The 18995-nt window shown below is 40.7% G+C and overlaps 1 protein-coding gene and 1 long non-coding RNA gene across 17 annotated transcripts in view; one reads left to right on the top strand and one right to left on the bottom strand.

The window, feature by feature from the left end:
- The window catches only part of LOC111252871 (5'-AMP-activated protein kinase subunit gamma-1-like), a 63924-nt gene that overhangs the window by 24810 nt on the left and 20119 nt on the right, over positions 1–18995 (bottom strand). For 13 of the 16 annotated variants that reach the window (XR_015330377.1, XM_086993187.1, XM_086993182.1 and 10 more), the window contains 6 exons: positions 18142–18345; positions 17759–17858; positions 17053–17074; positions 11060–11189; positions 10566–10680; positions 3710–3808 (listed from right to left, as the gene is read on the bottom strand). Coding sequence is in view for 15 of the 16 variants with exons in the window: in XM_086993187.1 (XP_086849313.1) it covers positions 3710–3808; positions 10566–10680; positions 11060–11189; positions 17053–17074; positions 17759–17858; positions 18142–18345 (670 nt within the window). In the remaining variant the exon portion in view is untranslated. The remainder of the gene's footprint in view (positions 1–3709; positions 3809–10565; positions 10681–11059; positions 11190–17052; positions 17075–17758; positions 17859–18141; positions 18346–18995) is intronic. The other 3 variants (XM_086993183.1, XM_086993185.1, XM_086993193.1) reach the window with 3 other exon arrangements.
- The window catches only part of LOC147754721 (uncharacterized), a 52385-nt gene that overhangs the window by 18105 nt on the left and 15285 nt on the right, over positions 1–18995 (top strand). The window lies entirely within an intron of this gene.

Below are 18995 nucleotides of genomic sequence, written 5' to 3'. Positions count from 1 at the left end.
TCGTTCGTTCGTTTGGAAAATGGGCCTTAAAAAAAGAGAGACTTAAAAAAGGACCTAGGCGAAATCTGCAAGAACTTTGCAAGATGAACTATCTAAAAGGCATACTTTATGAAAATTATAAAGATGTCATTTATTATGAGATTAATAACAGTTTAGCACAGCTTCGGATAACTGTAACAAGCCGTATTGCCCTCTAATTGATTCGTCCTCTTCATGTTGGTCAAAATCAAAAGTCGGTCTAGATGTTAAAATGTCGGTCAACATGTTATCAAATATTTTTTCTAACTAAGCACGCTATCAACTTATATAACAACCGTAAGTTAACCATGAAGGATAACCGGCCGAATATGTGAGCCTCACAGGCACTTCGTCGAATTGATTCGTTACCAACAACTACGAAGATTTCGAATTAGGCTGCCCACTTAATTCGATTACCAAACCAATCAATTTCGTCATTCATAAAAACTACTCGTGTTTGATATCTTTACTTAAATATTTATATATGCTGCAACATCAAAGTCAACTTCAAAAAGCTTTTAGCTTATCAGGGCGGCATTATTCTATTTGATGCTGATGTCCTCCATTTTCAAACCGCTAACAAATGGTGTGATACGTATTTCAACTGTCGCAGGGGTAACAGTTTGTCATTAAAAAAAATCTCAGTAAGCCCAGCGTTCATATTTTCTGCCACTATCTCACGCTACTATCTGTAAGCGGCGCGTTATATTCGACCGTCCAGCACGTCTGTTGTTGGCACTAGGTGCCACGGTGTTATAATTATAAGTTTGACTCGTCCGAGTGTTTTTGTGCATTTATTCACAGATCAATCAAATCAAAAAAAAAAAAAAAGGAATCAAAATCGCAACGTACGCAATGGGGGATTGCTGAGCCTCGTCAACATGCAGTCGCCGACGTCGTTAAGAGGCTTAGTGAAAGCCTCCTGCTGCTGTCTCATAAAATCGGTGACGAGAATCGAAGAAGTGTAGTACCATTTCCCAGCCTTATTAAATATTACCCAGCAATATTTCCCAGAGCAGAGTACGAGACCGTGGATTAGCTGTGTTCAAAATTTTGCTTCGTCGCCGATTCAAAGAGGCTGGGTTCAAGAGCAGTAGGCCTTCCGAAACACCTTTATTTGAATTCTCGTATAAAATGAGGCCGTCCTCGTTCGGCAAAGCTAGTTAAAAACTATACTATTAAAAAATGGAAAAAAAATCTTCTTCTCAAACAAATCTAATGTTAAAATTTTCGAAAAAAAAAAAAAAAAAAAAAAAAAAGCCGATCATGCCTTCAGACGTTTCATCTTTTGAAAATCTGAATATATATATATATATATATATATATATATATGAATTACGATGCAGTCTGAATTCTCGCAAGGGCATTGAAATGATACGTATCGTACAGAGAATGCTAGAGCAGCAGGAATATGCTAAGGTTATCGAGAGCAGTATGTTTCAGGTACAGAAGCGAGTCTTTTTATGGCGGCTGTGTGTTCATGCACGATGGAGCGGCTTAGTACACAGCTCGAAGTATCTCGAGTATCGAAGTACGCTCTTTTATCTACAACGTGCAGGCGCCGCCGTGGCCTGCTAATTCGCATACCTCATCCTCATAGACAAAATCTCAAAAATTGTGTTCGACAAGAACATCTTCAGATCTCCGTGAAAAGGGATCGTTAATGATCCACACAATCAAACTGCATCAACAGGAAGTCTCAAAGATTGACGGCACGCAGTGCTGCAAGGAACGATAACATAAAATACTGATGGCACTAACCATATCACATGTCTGTAGGATGTCTCAGTGTTTTTTTGCATAAGATATTTTGCTTTAATACTGCACAATTGATTGAGTCCACTCGATTGAGCATCGACTCTAATCGGCTTCACTCCGATCGCCGTCGTAGGTAGATCTGTACCCTTCTTTATTGTTCGTTTCGTATTCTGCTAGTACCGTTGTACAAGAAATCTATCGTGATGCCACATATTCAATCCATATGTGAACGAGCCAGAATCGGCCGCAGCATCGGTTAGCCTGCAAGACTTGTATCTTCTCCGTTAGTTTGTCGATGAACACTCATCACCATTCCAACTAAAAAGATCAACACGCACGAAAACCGATAGAGTTATAACGATGCTGTAAACACACGAATGTGCTCAGCAATTCAACCGAGCACAAGTCAACTTCCTCCGCGCAGGTTAATACCGCCTTGTTAAATGTAATGGCTTCATATAGTGCACAGTGCTGATAGCAAAACATTGTTAAGTGAGCAAGAATCGGAGCTACCTGAACAAATATGCCCACGATGCATCAAATATTGAAATGGAAAATCATCGTTCTGGCCTTAGTATGCTGGCGTTCGACTGAGTACGCTGGTTGACAGAATAGCTACAGGTTTCTGACAGCCAGCTTCTGAGTGTGAGTCGATTAGTAGTGCAACACGCAGACAAGAAGCACCCTGGACCGATACCGTTGGGTTACTTTTCGCAAATAATAGCTTCTGTTACACGCTTCGAAGTCCGACCTTCCTACGGAAGGCATACCTCTATACAGATACAGTCGGTGGGGTAAGGAGAATTTTCAGCAAAAATTTCAGAATCTGAAAATAGCGAAAAGTTGTTGCGTTCCAAGTTTAGCTGAAATACACTATATTGATAGTATATATTTTGCACTTATTGTGTGAGTTTGACCGTAGAAGAACTATTATTGAGTATATATCAGATAGGTTAATTAATACTAAATTAAATATAAGAGAAATTTGTTTTGCATATTTTCTACCAATGTTTGAATTCGTCTGTTATCGACGAAAACCTCCTGATGATCAGCAATTAAGGCATCACTGTAGATGTTCAGTAAGGTAGACGTACGTAATCTAGAGATTTCATAGATGATATAATCTTCTGTGTTTTGCATCACTTACTTCTGTTTGCTATTGTTCTCTACACGAAACAAGCGAATAATATGGCACGACCGAGCTAGTCGAAGGAGACGACGAGCCATTACATAATCCGCGGCTCAAATAGAAACAGTAACCCTTGTAAGTAAAGTGACATCTCGAGGATTGCCAGTTAGTAAACCTTATCTTTAGCGGTAAGTCTGTCTTCATAAAACAAGCGAATGAAGTAGGTGACGCCGTTGCTAGATCGTGCCAAAAGTGGCAGCATCCGTACGAAGCGAGCAAAAACACAAGATGTTAAAGGAGTATCTAGGTTAGTGCAACCCGAAAAGTATCAAATTAAATAGAAATAATATTTCCTTGGTCTATTTGAACTGACGAGTTCATGTTCAGGATGCAATTCGTCACATCTTGCTAAAACAGACGCTTCTTCGCGTCACAGATTTCTTCAGTAGGGTTCGATCTGTTTCAAGGCCATAGCCATAGGTATAGCCATAGCTATAGCTAATAAAACGAAAACACTGCAGTTTTGAAATAGGCTAGCTCGTTTTTTACTTCGAATGAAAAATCATTGTTTCGCATGTCTTTTATATGGACCCTGCTTGGCTGACGCTTTACTTTGAACAACAGCGTCAGGGTCTAACTTAGATCGCTCTTCCAAGCCCTTACTGGTCTCCATACTCGTCCCTGGATAATATGAATAATGTACATACAAACTCAATTAAACAAACAAATTTTACATCGAAGATGAAAAGATGTCAAAATAAGATGATAAATGAACAAAGATTAGAAAACAGGTAAACAACATACTATCATAGGGGCTAACCGTCGGTCTCGTCCATATTCCTTTAGCACCTGGTTGAAGAGGCGGCGGCGGCGGCGGCAGCAGCAGCAGCAGAGCAGCAGCAACTAATAGGAGCGTCGGCGAATGAATATTCAGTTTATCTGTGTGTTTGCTGTCAATCCATTAGTCAAGCAACAAAGCGATTGGCGGCGGCGCCGCCGCAGTATCCCGGCTGGCGCAGTGCAACATCGCCGACATTGTCGAACAGCAGGAATCGACCGGCGTTTTGAACGAGATAGATATAACAGAAGGCATTGATCATTATCGCCTGCGCCACTACCATGGCCGCAGATTCGTTTGCGACACAAAATGGAGGCCGAAGGCCAATCACTATCGGTCATTTTCGATTAGACAGTAGAAAGGAAACACCCGACCGAAACGGGAGCCCAATTAAATATTATTATCAAACGAATTAAAGGCTGATCGCACTATATTTAGCAATCGATACGTTCCCATCTGTGATCTTGTGTCTAGACAAATAATGCGATTTTGGAGAGTATTTTGTTCGCGTTCCGAGTTGAACCATTTAGCACACATACAACGATTGATGTCTTAAACCACTTGCTGTAGATTTAGCTAATATTGACATAATTTTCTTTTCGTGGGTACACCCATTCGGTGGGTACGTATATGGCTACGATGTTGTCATAGCTACAGCTTTGAAGGTGTATCGGCGCTTGCGAGATAAGAGACAGACTCGAATATTGCGTACACCACTATAGAACGTATCGAAAAGCACAGTATTTTGTCGAACACGCTTGATGCCCGCGTTCAATACATACTCTTCTATTGAAGGAAAACAAAGCTAAAATATTTCAAATTACTATGAGAAGAACTGATTGTAATCAGCTTATACGAATATGTTTTGCAATTCTGCGTAGACGTGGTTATATGTATGTCGTGCAACGGTTCAGCACTATTGCTAAAAAATGTTAGAAAGAGCACGGATTATTTACATGCGTGCGCTACGACACACAGGTAAATCAGTGATGCACAGCCATTTCCAACTTCTATCGTCACGAAGACGATCGCCTTTATTATCACCATATCTGGAGCAGCGTGAGGAATATTAATCAAAAAAACCATCCCTTCCCACCAAAACTAGCGTCAACTTCTTTTCACCCTGATACAATGACAATGTCTTCCTCGACCTTCGTCAAAGCTCTAATTACTCTAATAGAATGCTCTCAACCATGCTCTTAACCATGCTCTCAACTTCTATATTTTCTACAGGCGAGCTGTTGTCACTACTGGCACAAATCCGGTCATAACGTAGTTGTTTGCTAAAAGCGGGGTAACTGGTCTGGATTTGAATTTGAGTGCTGATCTTCTAACTGGATGGCTTCTTCTAACTAGATAAAAAAAAAAAAAAAAAAAAAAAAGCACTTCGCAGCAGGTTCTTCGTCGACAGAACGATGACATTTGTTTACAACTTACTCTCGGATGTCTCCATATCTGACTGCGCACTGTGTCAGTCGACTCGGCCCCCAATCGCCAGTAATGACTTACCGCACCGAGCTAACACGCATTCAGGCCACTTGCTGTCAACAGACGTACATATAGTTCCTCTAATTAACAACACCTCTCATCTATATGTCTTTAAATATGATACAAATTCCTACAGCTCAGTTCGACAAATCTATGATTGTGGATAGGTTAATAAGAGCCAACGGCGTGATATTCGGCTAGCCGTAGTTTCTTCTACAGGCCATAGGGCTGGTGCGGCGATTCAGATGTTCAATGAACTTCTATGGAACACCTTTTTGGATATCATATTCTAATATATAAATATATTGTAATATGTCATAGCTATTCACAACTTTTTCCTGACAATCTCCGTGGCAAACAATACATATGAATTCGTTCTATTCTAGCCACCTAGTAATTTTACATCTCTTTATTGAGTGCCATCAGTTGACACTACCTGATCCGAACAAGCGAAATGCATACATAGTCTAATACAAGAGGCCATAGCCAACGTCAGAACCTCCAGAAGCGCGGAGAGCTACGGTGGACGCGGATTCCTACGGGTAGAGACAACGGACGTTTCGGGCTCATGGAAGGTACTAGCTGGACGTGCGGCCCATCATTTGACTCAAGATCTCGAGTTCGATTCGAGTAAACTGGCATGTTGGCACCGTATTTGTACTAAGTAACCTCTGCTTGCTACTTTCTTCGATGTCGTCGTTCAACACGTCATGAGGAAAACCACTGATTTCAGCGTAATTTTGCCCGAACAGTTCAACCCATGTCGGAAGGGTTCAGCACAAGTATGCTTGCGGGCACTCTTCCGTCTTTGTTACTGCCACGGCTGCTAAAGCTTCCTCATGCTGTGGCGCTGGCACAATGGTAGGTACAAGGAAGGCTGGCAAAACCGAATCAACGTGACGAGTTCGTTTACGCTAACCAAACAAAGCGATCATTAGGCGAACTGTCCATAGCGGCGACGTAGAGCGGAAAAGCCTGCGTCGCACAACAAGCGAAGAAAACGACAAGCGTGTCGAAAATCGCCCATCAAAGGAAGCTAAAAGATCACGATTCGAAGCCGTCTCGACGGTACTGATCAAGGGAGGCCCGAGCAATTTCGTATGCACATATTGTAGACTGGATCATATTCGTCACCTATAATTGCGTAAGATTATCGATTCGAATTACGGTCAGTTGTGCGATACGCTACAATGCAACAGTGTTGTAGCGTATCGCACGGCCAGCACATAGCTAGTGCTCGCATTGGCACGTTCAGTTCCCCGTGGATCTGAAGGCGGAGGAAAGAGAGTAATTTATTAGCGTTACTAATAGGCGAGAGGAAACCAATGGGACCTGTTAACCCGGTTCACACGAAGAAACATCGTCGGCGTTTGACATCCTATCGACCAGTTGGCTACAGACAGAAAGGGGAAGTAATTTTTTTTTACCTAACACAGTTTCTTTCGGAATACAGGCTTTCTCCGAGAGCTCTGAACATCCAATAGGATAGCGTTCTCAGACTAAAGTTAAAGAAGATGCTCTTCTTCGTACACTAGGCTATTGCCTTACACTGAGGCGCGACAAAAGCGACCGTACCGACCCTGCCCTCATGGCTGTTGATAGTAGAAAAAACCACCTCAACACCCAGCTCATTTGGGTAACAGAGGCACACGATGGCCAACGACTGGGTATGCAACATGCCCCGTAAGATAACTTCTACTGCCTGGGAATTTGCTGATCTAGCTCGGTGAAAAATCCAACCAACGTGGCTCGGGTCTTACAACCCAGCGGCATTGGCCACTCCCTTTAAACAGTCTTTATATAGTACTATTTATCGAAGAGCCGAATTGTAGAGTCAGTGGATAGTGAGTGATCTCGTCTGAATAAAATACCTCGTCCGAACCGAGTTAAATACTACACTAGATAAACACTGCACTGCTAAGGTCATCTGTGTGTAGATGACGTTATTCAAACCCTTACTTGCAAAACTATTTCAAAATATAGGTTTCCGAATAGATTATATGAATGAATAACCAACAGGAATATAGCAGAATCATAACTGACCGAGGTTTTCGAACGGGCAGTGAAGAATTACTATGAAGAAAAGTTGTTGTTATTATGAACTGCGACAACACGTCCTTGTCGTACGTCCTATTGTGCGCGCCGTCTTTTTTTTTTTTTTTTTTAAGTAACAGCCTACCTAATATTACTAAATAGATACTGTAGTACAGGAAATTCCTATAAAGGAAATAATTGAATAAATTGATTTGTAAAACAAACAATCTTGGTAGATTCAAGCTTGTCCTTTTGAATATATTTATGCATCGTCGTGGATCGGTGTCGATCTCGCCAAAAACAGGACCACAGATACACAAGTCGAATCAGCGTTATGCTGAGAATGAAATTTGCCCTATCGGCTTGAATATTGGCCCAATGGACTATTGGAAGCTGTTTGTTGAATCCGAGCTATTTAAGGAATTTTAATGGTAAAAACTCCTTTCAGGAAAGCAGAGCTTCAAATAGAATGTCAGCTAATTCTTCACTACAGATTATGTCAAAAAACGAAGAATTTCCTTATATTTCGTATTTGATAAGATTTGTAATGAGAATATTTTCACAAAATGCTGTCGTTGCTAAGTCCGCATTTTCATTTCATTTCTTACGTAAACGTGCGTACTCGTACATAAGTGAGGATACGTGCTGAAATATTACTAAGGTGGCCTTCTGCGTAGGACAGAAGAGGAGCCGCTCAACAATTTACTAATAAGATTTTTAGCGTAACTGACGTAGTATTCACGGCATGCGAAGCGTCAGACCTGCTTGTTTTTTGAAAGGGATTAAACGGCTTGGAAGATTGCGGCTGTGTTTTGGCCTGCAGGAAGGAATGCACAGGGGTTTTGTACAACGGGGACTGCTCCGGGATTTTGGAGAATGGGGACAAAACTACCAGAAGGCGCATTATGGACGACTGGCACAAATGCACTAACGTTCAATGGGCCAGGATTGTGAGTGGCTAGACTAAGTATAACAGGCTTGAGAATGCTTGGACTTGGGCTCGTAAATTCTTGCGCATCCGAAGCTAGTGTACCCAAGTTCGATGTATCTTTTTCTTCGGCAGGGTTATCAGTGACGGAAATATTACTGCGCGCCTCCAACTTCTTTGGGCAAGTGCTTTCGGCACCCGGATTATCCACAACAGAATTGCACGAGCTTAGATTTTCTTCTGAGGCACGAGCTGAGGTAAGGCCAGCATCGGGATTGGGGAAGACAGTATTATATGTATCGGGGTCTTGCATGCTACTTAAGTCGAACATACCAGCATTCGACGTTGCCATATGTGAGCTTGAGGCTTGGCCTGAGGAGGTACCATGGGATTCCGGGCTCGGGAAAATAAGGTTATATGTACCTGGATCCAAAGACACAGCGTACACACCGGAGTTTGAAGTGCCTGCGCTAAACACTTCGGAATTCTCAGCAGAATACGAATTGATAGTTTGGGTAGAAGTTTGGTTGTTGCTGGTAGATGTAGGTCCACAGTCCTGGATGCTATGGTTCATATGAAGCGAAGTGTGACCTGTTGCATTAGCCATCCCTGTGTTTTGAGCAGTTTCGTTTAAGGCCTTTGAAGTTTGTTGAGAGTTAGTGTTGTTTGCCGCGGAACCTGAAACGGCCATACCACTATCGAAGTTAATTGCGCCTGAGTTCTGAAGAAGCGATTTAAGCATGCCTGGATTCTGCAGCAAGGCATTCAACACGGCCGTATTCAGTGATCCATTTTTTCCCCCGCTAGTATCAAAACCATTGATCGAGTTTTGGATATTCGCGCCTGAATGCAAGCCTGCATTCTGAGAACTTGAGTCTAGCACATTACTGGTCGTGATATGGGCGCTCGATAAATAAGTTCCCGTGTTTTGAGCAGGTGATGGAAAACTGACAGGATTCTGAAAATTTATGTAATGGGCAAAGTTTGGATTTTGCACATTCGCGCATGGCCCGGCTGTACCGTTCTGACCACTCAAGCCGTGAGTGATCCCTAAGTTCTGTGTATGTGTCTTATGAGCGTTCGGAGCGTGGTCTGTTCGATTCGAGGTACACCGACCATGCACGAGTCCATTATTGGCCTTTGGGCCATGCAAACCCAGCTCTTGTCCGTTAGGTAGTCTGTACGCGCTTGGAACAGACGATATCGCGCTCTGTAGGTTTGAATTCTGGGCAGAATTCAGCTCTTCTGATTTTCGGTTCGAAGCATTCGGGCAATGAACGTCCGTATGCTGAACAGTTGGAAAAAACACGCCGGGACCGTGTAAAATCGAGTTCTGGCTATGAGCTCGTACATTTTGAGTGTTAGGGCTTATAGCGACAGGAGTTTGCCACGACGAGCAAACCTGCTCCGTAGTATGGCATGCGGCAGGGTTTTGGCCAGACTGGTAACACGCCTCGGAACCTCTGAAGTTTTGCATGTTAGGACAATAGGTAGCAGAGCTCTGACTTTTCACGACCTGCATACATGGCCCTTGTATAGCAGGAATATTTTGAAGGCTTGGAGTTTGTACCGCGAAATTCTGCGCACCGGGAATTTGCACAGATGGATTTTGCGCTCCCGGATAGAATGGGCTACCATTGTAACTTGAACATATCGAGCCAGGACTGTATACCACATGATTAAACGAGGCAGGATTCTGTGGTGTGTGGTAAAATGCAGTGGGGTTCATAGCACCACGATACATTGCACCTGGATATGGGACCGAATGATAAAAAGTACTGGGGCTTAGGCGCGGGTAAAACCCCATTTTAAAATGATGCTGATTCTCCGTCATATTCATTCAGGCTTCTTTATAATCCTTCAGCACACCTAGGGTGACTTTCACAAGTGCATTCCCAATAAAAAACATTCACAATATGCTACAACTTGCTCCAACAGCTTGAAGCCAGATGTCAGTTTAATATCTTCGTTTTCTATTTCAAATAATTGAACAACAATCTAATGAAGATGGAGGCTACTCTATCGACGGGGGTTTAAAGGTTGGACTAATTATTTGATTTCTTTAGATGCAAAGCTGTCTTTTTTTGTGGAACAGTTAGACGCATTGAGCCTATAGAAGAACGTATTATAATTATCAGAAAATAGATAGAGAAATACGATATTTAGAGAAAATGCGTTTTAAAAATGGACAACAATAGTGGACAATGATATCAGCTGAATTTCCCAAAATCGAGCATACATAGAAAAAATATCCTTTGTCATATAATTCCTTAATATCGTTAGAAAAAGCTTAAAAAAAAAATGCTAAACAAAATGCGATATTTGCCTAAATAACGATACCCCATAGTATGTCGTAACTTTTGCTTACTTACCCCGTAGACTGACGTTGACGCTAAGGAATCGAATTGACTGTAGCCGTCACTCATCTGGGAATCCAGGCGGTGAACCCGAACGGCGCCGTGACCAACCGCACCATGCGAATGGGTCCTTCGAAACGTTTACAGCAATCGCAAAAAGATTACATGCAGTGGAAGTTATTTTCTTTAAGATGAAGGACGATATTTTTTCGTACGTGCATTCCGCTGTTCATGCGACCCTAACGAGTACAGACGAGACTGATTGGTCTTTTCGTTCTACAATCGCATCCTAGAGATCTGCTCAAATTTTTCGTGCATTTTTTTCAAACATTAGTTTCCACAAAAACAATTCGGTGTGTACGCGCATCACAACAGGTAAACCACAACAACAGACCCGTGTAACAGTCTAATGGAAAGAGACTACGAGTTATCATTCGTCTCAATAGCGAAAAAACGACTGTCAGCGCAGATCCATACCAACAAATACAACAGTACATGATGGCTCTAACCTGTAAATTAGTGCCGTGTGATGGCCGTGGTCAACAGAACCACTATCGAGAAGGCGGTCGCTAGTGCGGATCACTCCTACTCCGTTGCGACGCCGATCTGGATCAATCGAATGTCTACGAAATAGCGACGCTACAGAATTCCCATTTAGAGAACATTATTTTCATATAAGTTGACGTTAGTCACCGCCGTAATTGCCTCTATCCTTAATGACAAAAGCAATTTTCTTCAATTTATGACAAATGACACAGGTTTTCTTGTAACATCGACGAAAAAGCAAAATTACGACGATCTAAATTGAATTCTAATCAAAATACGGTAAATTGGAGATAATTGAGCAAAGTAATTAACTAGACCAAAACATTTTTAGTTTTACCATGACCGAGCGTAATCAGCAAAAGAAAAATAAGCGTTTGTAGATAAAGCGGGCTGAACATCTCGTTCAAAATCCATTTCGAGTTGTCTGAAGGATTATCGTATGGCAACCGATGCTCTACTCCGAAATCGCTTTGCATGCCTCAACGACCACGACTGTGCTATTAAATATAATAACGATGGGACATCGCGAGACTTTAGATAAGCTAAACTTTTATAGACACATTAGTAAGTTTCGTTGTCGTATTTCATCTCCGTCTAATCTACCTATTACAGTCGTATCATAATGTTTGGTTTTTTTCGTTTTGACGTACAAACGCCTCGAATAGCTGATACCTTTCATTTTTTCAAGCCTGTAGCCTCTTAGCACCAATATACAACAAGCTTTGTTAAACTCTACGTGTCAAAATTGAGTTTTTTGTAATTTCCTCAGAACTTAGCCTTACTACATAAGCTCAGATAACCTATTATTCTTGTAAAGTAGATAATCGCCTACCAGTGAAGTATAATGTTCGTAAAAATTTAATTATCGGCAATGTTGATTGTGTGCAGATTCGTTTACTACACACTGTTTCTTTTCCTATCACATCTCGAGTTAAGGCCCTAAACTCGACGTCCGAAACTAAATAGGACGCTAGCTAAAACATGCTTATAAGGAATAAAAAGTTTGTCTTTTTATTGACTTAGACTCTTAGAAATAATGAAGTCTATAGGGGAGAAGCTGAGAGGGAATTAGTGATCTTTGGAACCCTATGCTTAGTGTCACACAACAAATAATTCTAGATTCCTCTAAAACTTCCTCTAAAAGAAAAGTGAATTATGTCAGAAGGAAGACAATGGTTTGTTTTGTTAGATGAATAAATTGACTGTTGATGTTTTTGCGACAGCAGTAATCGAAAGACACCATTTACCGATGAAAAGATATATATACATATATAATTAATAATTACGGCGACAAAACAACTTAGTAAAATCAGCCAAATCATCACCATTTTTCAAACTGAAACAACGTAAGAAGTTTAATAATAATAATAAACTAATGGGTCTATCAACGCGTACGTTGCTAGCATCAAATTTAAGAACCTTCAAAGACAAGCTAGCGCATATCATTATATAAGCAATAATACTTCTTTTTTACGTCCAATGAGCATTGCTTCAGACGGCTGGCACTTCTGAAAAGCAAATAAAGCGTGTCTACGCCTGCCTTTGAGCCCACCATCTGTTCCTAGGTCTTAAGGTAAACATGCTACCATTGTACCTGTAGGGGAACATTTAATACGATTCAAAATGACGATTTAAAGCCTAGTTGTGTCATTTCGAGTATGTTTTACAAGCCTCGAAACAACGGGAAATAGGGGCGGTGGGCTATACGCAAATACGCCTACGTCTACGCATCAAAAATGACTAGTGAGAATTTATTAGCGATCATTTTTGCGTGCCTCCTCTGAGGTTCACGCTTATCAATAATGAACAAACACGAGATTGTTCCCCGCAGATGAAGGCATACTTGTGAGAGCATTTGCATATATCACTAAAAGGAACACCGGGCATAATGACCACAGGTAACGTCTCCATTTTTTTTTTTTAATTTACGACCTTCCTATCGTTCTCCTTCGTGGGGCTAATAGAACAGTCCGTTCAATATCACGGTACTCGACCACATACGATCAAAATGTATATATAAATGGCCATTTAGCATACACGAAATATGATAAGATATGACTATCGAATTAGAGTAGAAAAACGTTCTTTATCGGCATTGCGTCAAATCAACATTAGACACACGCCTCGATAGAACTAAACGATTAGTGATGTTAGGACATTGTAGCGCAGAACCTAACTTCGATTCCATTGAAAAAAATGCGGGTATTAAAAACATTGTATACTGCGTTTCAGCTTATAATAATTCTAGTACGATAATAGGCATAGTTGTCTCTATACTCTAGGCCAAATAATTTGGCTAGCCAAAACCGCAAGCAAAAATTTGGAGTATAAATGTTTAATATTTTAAAACAATATTATGCACTCGTTCTATTATTCTACCATTGTTGTCGTAAAATCATAATTCCATCGCTGTAGAAATCGTGTGGCTTCTAGACGAAAAAATGAGGAAAAGTAATTTTTAGATCTTTTCATTGGAACTGTCCCTTAGATACCGAAACAGCCGCAAGATCCGGGCTCTACTGCATACGCATTAAAATGTCCCTTTTGAAATTTCCTAAATTTTTTTCGGTAGCTAAATGCGTGTGTGGTTTGGCATTGTCACAACAAAAGAGAACGTTCCTTCTGTTCATTAATTTCAATTGATTGTTTTCGATAACTTGTCATAATCTTATAGGCAGTGGTCCGAGTCAAACGTTTCGCTAGGCAGCAGCAGCAGTCTACGATGTACAGTTTCTCTCCAATCCCACCTATAACATCACTCTCGCAGGAGCGAACGGGCTCGCAGGGAACGCACATGTTATTCTGCGCTTTGATGCATCCGAGATTCATGGGTACATACATTGAGTCATTGATATTAAGCTTTTATCACGACCGTAGTTGGATCATTTTAATATCGTTACTATTACTACTACACTAATTTTTTAAACGCCAGTGCTCGGTTCCGATGAAACAGCCTTAGATTTTCGCTACGGCTTACAGCAGATCCGTGGAATCTGTTTTGGCATCAAATTCGGGGTAGAATATGATAGCCCAAGTCGAACTCTATCACGAACATTGAATATAAATTATATGCATACAAATACTGTTTGGGTATCGCATATGTTGATAGAAGATAAAGGTTTGCTTTTACGCAGCCTACTACCTTTCAAATAGAGATAAAGAGAGATGCAGCAAAAAATTTTAACTACTACGCAAGCGATTTGCTTAATGCAAGTAGACGATGTCAGTCTACGAACCATTTTATAGTAATGATGTCTTTACAAGTAGAATGGTTTGGAATCCTAAGACCAATCATTTCTTTGCGCAGTCCATCCCTCTGACGCCTTCATGCGAACGCATTTCTCTTTCACAAACCCTGGAAGACGTTTGTGTCCTCCTGTCAGACTTCTTGGAGATATACGGCTAGAAGCATACGCTTCAGAGCATCTACTTTAAGGGTTATCGAGGACAGATCTATTTGCATCGTGCCATGATCATCTTTTTTCGTTTTCATATATGTCGTTGTGAACGTGCTATGTTCGATCTCTAAAAATAGGCCGTTGCGAATTTACAAAAAAAAAAAAACAATTTCGACATTTTGAACAAAATAGCAAGCATTTACATAGTTCGAGTAAATATCGGTATGGGTATAGGGAGATGTCATAACCAAAATTGATTGAAATCGGCTGTCGATTCCAGCAAAGGACAACTATAATTAGAAGAAATCCTAGGCTCAGTGTTCAAGCGAACCAATTTCAAAACGATCACATTTGACTCACCTTAGAAAACAACCGAATCGAAGATACAAGTGAAAGCTAAATACAGCAATCATACTGACGATTCTGATTGTCCTTTGGTTTGCATAGATCGTAGTATGGAAAAGGCCGTACGGAAACTCGTGTTATAGGAATCGCGCTAGCAGTGTACGATCTCTGTTGGCTTCCACAGGATTGTTGTAACACACAGCGAAGGTTTGAGGGTGCACACACTTCAGTCAACGACTTATTTTGACATCTTCGAGTTCCATATAAACCGGTACTTACATTAGATGACGCCATTTGACCGTATAAACAAAGCAAGGTAGAGAAAATTTGTGTACTGGCTACATGCTAGAAGTAACAGGTCGGCGCTCCTATTGAGCGAAACTGGGAACAAGCGGAATCAGATACGAGAGCTAGACAATACGTCCAGCCTTGATCTGGTTCACAATGAAAGATAGAAAATACATAGCAACTGAAGTCTCGACCTTAATAGGATGGACTCAAATCATGAAGTACCGGGTCAGATTCTCAAGCGAAGTCTGTTTAGCTTTTAAAATTAGTTTAAAATATCTTCTTCCGTCTCTAAGTAATAATCCAGATATTGTTAAGCGAATTCTTGTGTATAGATATTTAAATTGGAACTTGAACTTTTCAGGCATACACTTTCGTATAGATCATTACCTCAGTCATGAGTATCGTCATTCACTATATATATATATATATATATATATACATCTATTGGGTTCTTAAAAAATGTGTTAACTTTTATTTAGCCAAATTCGAAGCAAACATTTTAAATAGTTCTATGTAGCATTGCTAAATTAATAATGTGCCATTTCGATCGATAGCATTTTGCCATTTTTCTTCTGATAATGTTATAATCGTATCACTTATGAGCTTTTGCGGCTTCCAGACGAAAAATTACGGCAAGTCATTTCTTCATTGAATAAAAATTACAACCATTAAGAAAATTCTGCAGAGACCGAAACAGATGATAGTTTAATGGCGCAAGATCTGGGCTGTAGGGCGAACATATTGAGAGTTCCCATCTAGGTTGTTTTTAATTTTCGGCGGGCAGTTAAAAATGCATGTGATTCGACGCCGTGATGGTAGAAGACAACGCCTTTTCTGTAGTTCAATGACAATTTGTTATAAGCTTGCTTTTTGTTGACAGTAAAGGTTTCTCAAATCAATCGCTCTGCTAGGCGGCAGCAACTCACACGCACGATCCCCTTCTAAATTCACCCAACGTATAGCATTATTTCCTTTGGCAACAGTTTGGCTTTCATCGCATGTTATGGGGTACAATTTTCGCGCAATAAGGTTGTATGCGATCTATATTTCACTACCCGCAATCAACTGCTTCAAAAACGCAACGATTTCTATAGAATTCTGCAGATGGAAATACGATCGAGCGTCAATTTGTGTGGCACCCAAAAATCGCAAAGAAGCTTCTTTTTACAGCCAGCTTTTTTCAAACAACTTAAGATTGTTGAGCGGTAAATATTTACTTCCTTAACAATGCCTGGGCTAGTCAGATGTCGGTTTCGTTAACTATAGCAATTCATCAATTTCACAAACTCTTTTTACAATGGGTCTACCACTACAACTACTTACCGCATCTACTAGTGCCAAATCTCAGCTTTAAAATGCGAGTATCCCCAAGCTGGCGATATTACCTGAGATATGTTGCCTCTAGTCAGAGAGACCGTTAACACTTCTTCGGCCACCCGATATCCTGAGTTGATTGCTCTTTACGCATGTCGGAAAGCTTCTAGCACTCGTGTCCTTGTTAAAGTTCACTTGAACAAACTAGAGGTTAAATGTCTAAGTCTTATGGCTATTTATTTTGCCAGTATTGCTCAGCTCTCACAGTAATTTCATCAACTTTTTTCTGTTATTAGTCGAGGGGCACTGTTCTCATCGGAATGTCCAAAACAAAAGCAGTTCCTTTTGATAGCTCATCTTAACCGTAAGCAGCAGAACCCTTTTGCAGAAACTTCATTAACCTTCGAGGCATTTAGATGTTAGCACATCTACCATTGTCGAGCCTCAATTTTCAAACGACAACACGACGCAACCTATAGTATCTAAGATATGTGACATTCTAGCTCCAACACGTTTTCAACAATCCAATACGCATAGGTGTGCATGTGTGGATAAAGTAAGCAAATTCAAAGACGCTTTTAAATTACTATACCTATCGATGTACATACCCGACTGACTGTGTGAGACCTTCTGAAATAGAAAATATTTAGCTGAAGTTACCGTATTGCATTGTTACTGAAGAGCGCCCGTTAGATGAAAACAACTCTAAAATTAGCCTGGTTCGCTATCTATAATCCAAGTGACCTAAGAACGTATACAGAATTAGTGAATCAAAGCAAAGGGTAGGTTTATTTATTTAGGTAAATTTGCCGCGCTTTTGGAGCGGCTGGATCAGCGCCACCCTACACTTCGCAGAACACTTGACGAGTGCCCAAACATACGCTTTACATACATTGTTTCCCGCTTGTATTATATAGCATATATATATATATATATATATATATACAGTAACATTGCAGTGCACAATAGGTATTCTATTCAACAATTTTCATCTTCTAACGTTCATAACGCCACTAGTTTAAGTTATAGAAAGCGTATAAACATCTCAAATAATTTGACCGATTGTATAAACCGTGTATTTCTATATACGGATACTGCCGCATTCATTTAATTGAGGCTGTGGCAGATTTGATTGAATACAATTGCGATCTAATTAATGGTTACTACCAACATACGTCAACCGGCTCAAAGTGAGAATTGTCTTGGCGTACTGTATTTTTAATACAAACATAACCTGAACCTCCCACTAATACGGGTTTGTTGAACCTGTTGAAAAAAATAAGAACTTTTCATAATTGATTATGTTCGGCTTACCTTGGCCTTGCCGTCCGTTGTGAGACTCATCGATTGAGATCGAGCCCTGAACATGTCCATGACTTTGGCAACAGCACCGCTTTTTGATTCGGATCCTGACCTGTATGAAACATTGGAAGTTGTCGAGAATTGTGACTTATCGTTCTACTATCACTTATTTAAGTGAAGCCACCCGAAGGTGTCCGAGGCTCTATGTATGCGTATGCTAGCGAATACCTGTCATTAAGTTCGACTTCGGGATCAATTTCAGTTTAAGCACAGCATGATTCGCCTACAGGGGGGAATTTCGACGAGCATAGTATACACGTATCGATTCAATTGGGCAAAGTAAAGTCGGTAATTACCTTCACGTCTCGCTAGTTACTAGAAGCACCCGTTCATACCTTGGTCTCTGCTGAGGACGGTAGTCAAATCCATCTGAGAAGCTTGGGTACATTAGCGTACTGGGAGACTGATTTCCCGAATGGCCCGAAAAGCTTAGAGGGCCATGAGGACTTTCGTAGGTTGGCGAGCTCGATGGACTATTGCTCCCGTTCAGGGATCCGCCTCCACTTGTAGAAAACCAATTGTGAGTGTGCACTGAATTCCTACCAACACACAAAGTGCATATTCACTAATTTTATAGTTGCAAGTAGTTTCAAATGTAAGTAAAACCTTTCCTGTATTCTGGAAAATAGCTCTTTTGTCAAGAACAGGAACTACTAAAATAATATATGTAATAGCCTGAGTTGTCTCGTGGCTCACGGCAGTTGCCCTGTAGTGTTAGTTGAAATTAATCCTTTATTAACTTCTCTAAAAAAAACGTTCTTTAGTTGTGCGCAATAAATCCAATGTGTTTTTCTATCTACCGCATATTAACAAGCTTAAAAATCACTTGTAGATAAAAACCAGCTGTCATCCCCCGCAAAAATGAAGAGCTCCTATCGGTTCTTATACTGTATAGAAATTTCTATTAGTATAGAACAAAGCTTTAGCTAAAGAACTAGCCCAAAGGCTTCCCATAGCTCCGCAAATGGTAAGCGGCACAAGGCGGACGTTCCAGGCTTTGCAAGGCCTCCACTGATAGTCGATGCCTGTTCAGCGGGTAAATCATTTGAAACAGTCTGACACTATACAGTGTGATACAAATCCTTGACTGAATGCTTTCGAAGATAGTTCTGGCAGCGAAAATTTGCTACGCGAATTGCTGCGACGACTAGAGTCGGGTAGACTGTTCTCAGACTCTCTTTCTATTAAA

Source organism: Varroa destructor, unplaced genomic scaffold, assembly GCF_002443255.2.
Source record: "Varroa destructor unplaced genomic scaffold, Vdes_3.0 BEIS01000006.1, whole genome shotgun sequence".
In the NCBI taxonomy this organism is placed as follows: domain Eukaryota; kingdom Metazoa; phylum Arthropoda; class Arachnida; order Mesostigmata; family Varroidae; genus Varroa; species Varroa destructor.
This window is presented reverse-complemented; position numbering and strand designations above follow the sequence as displayed.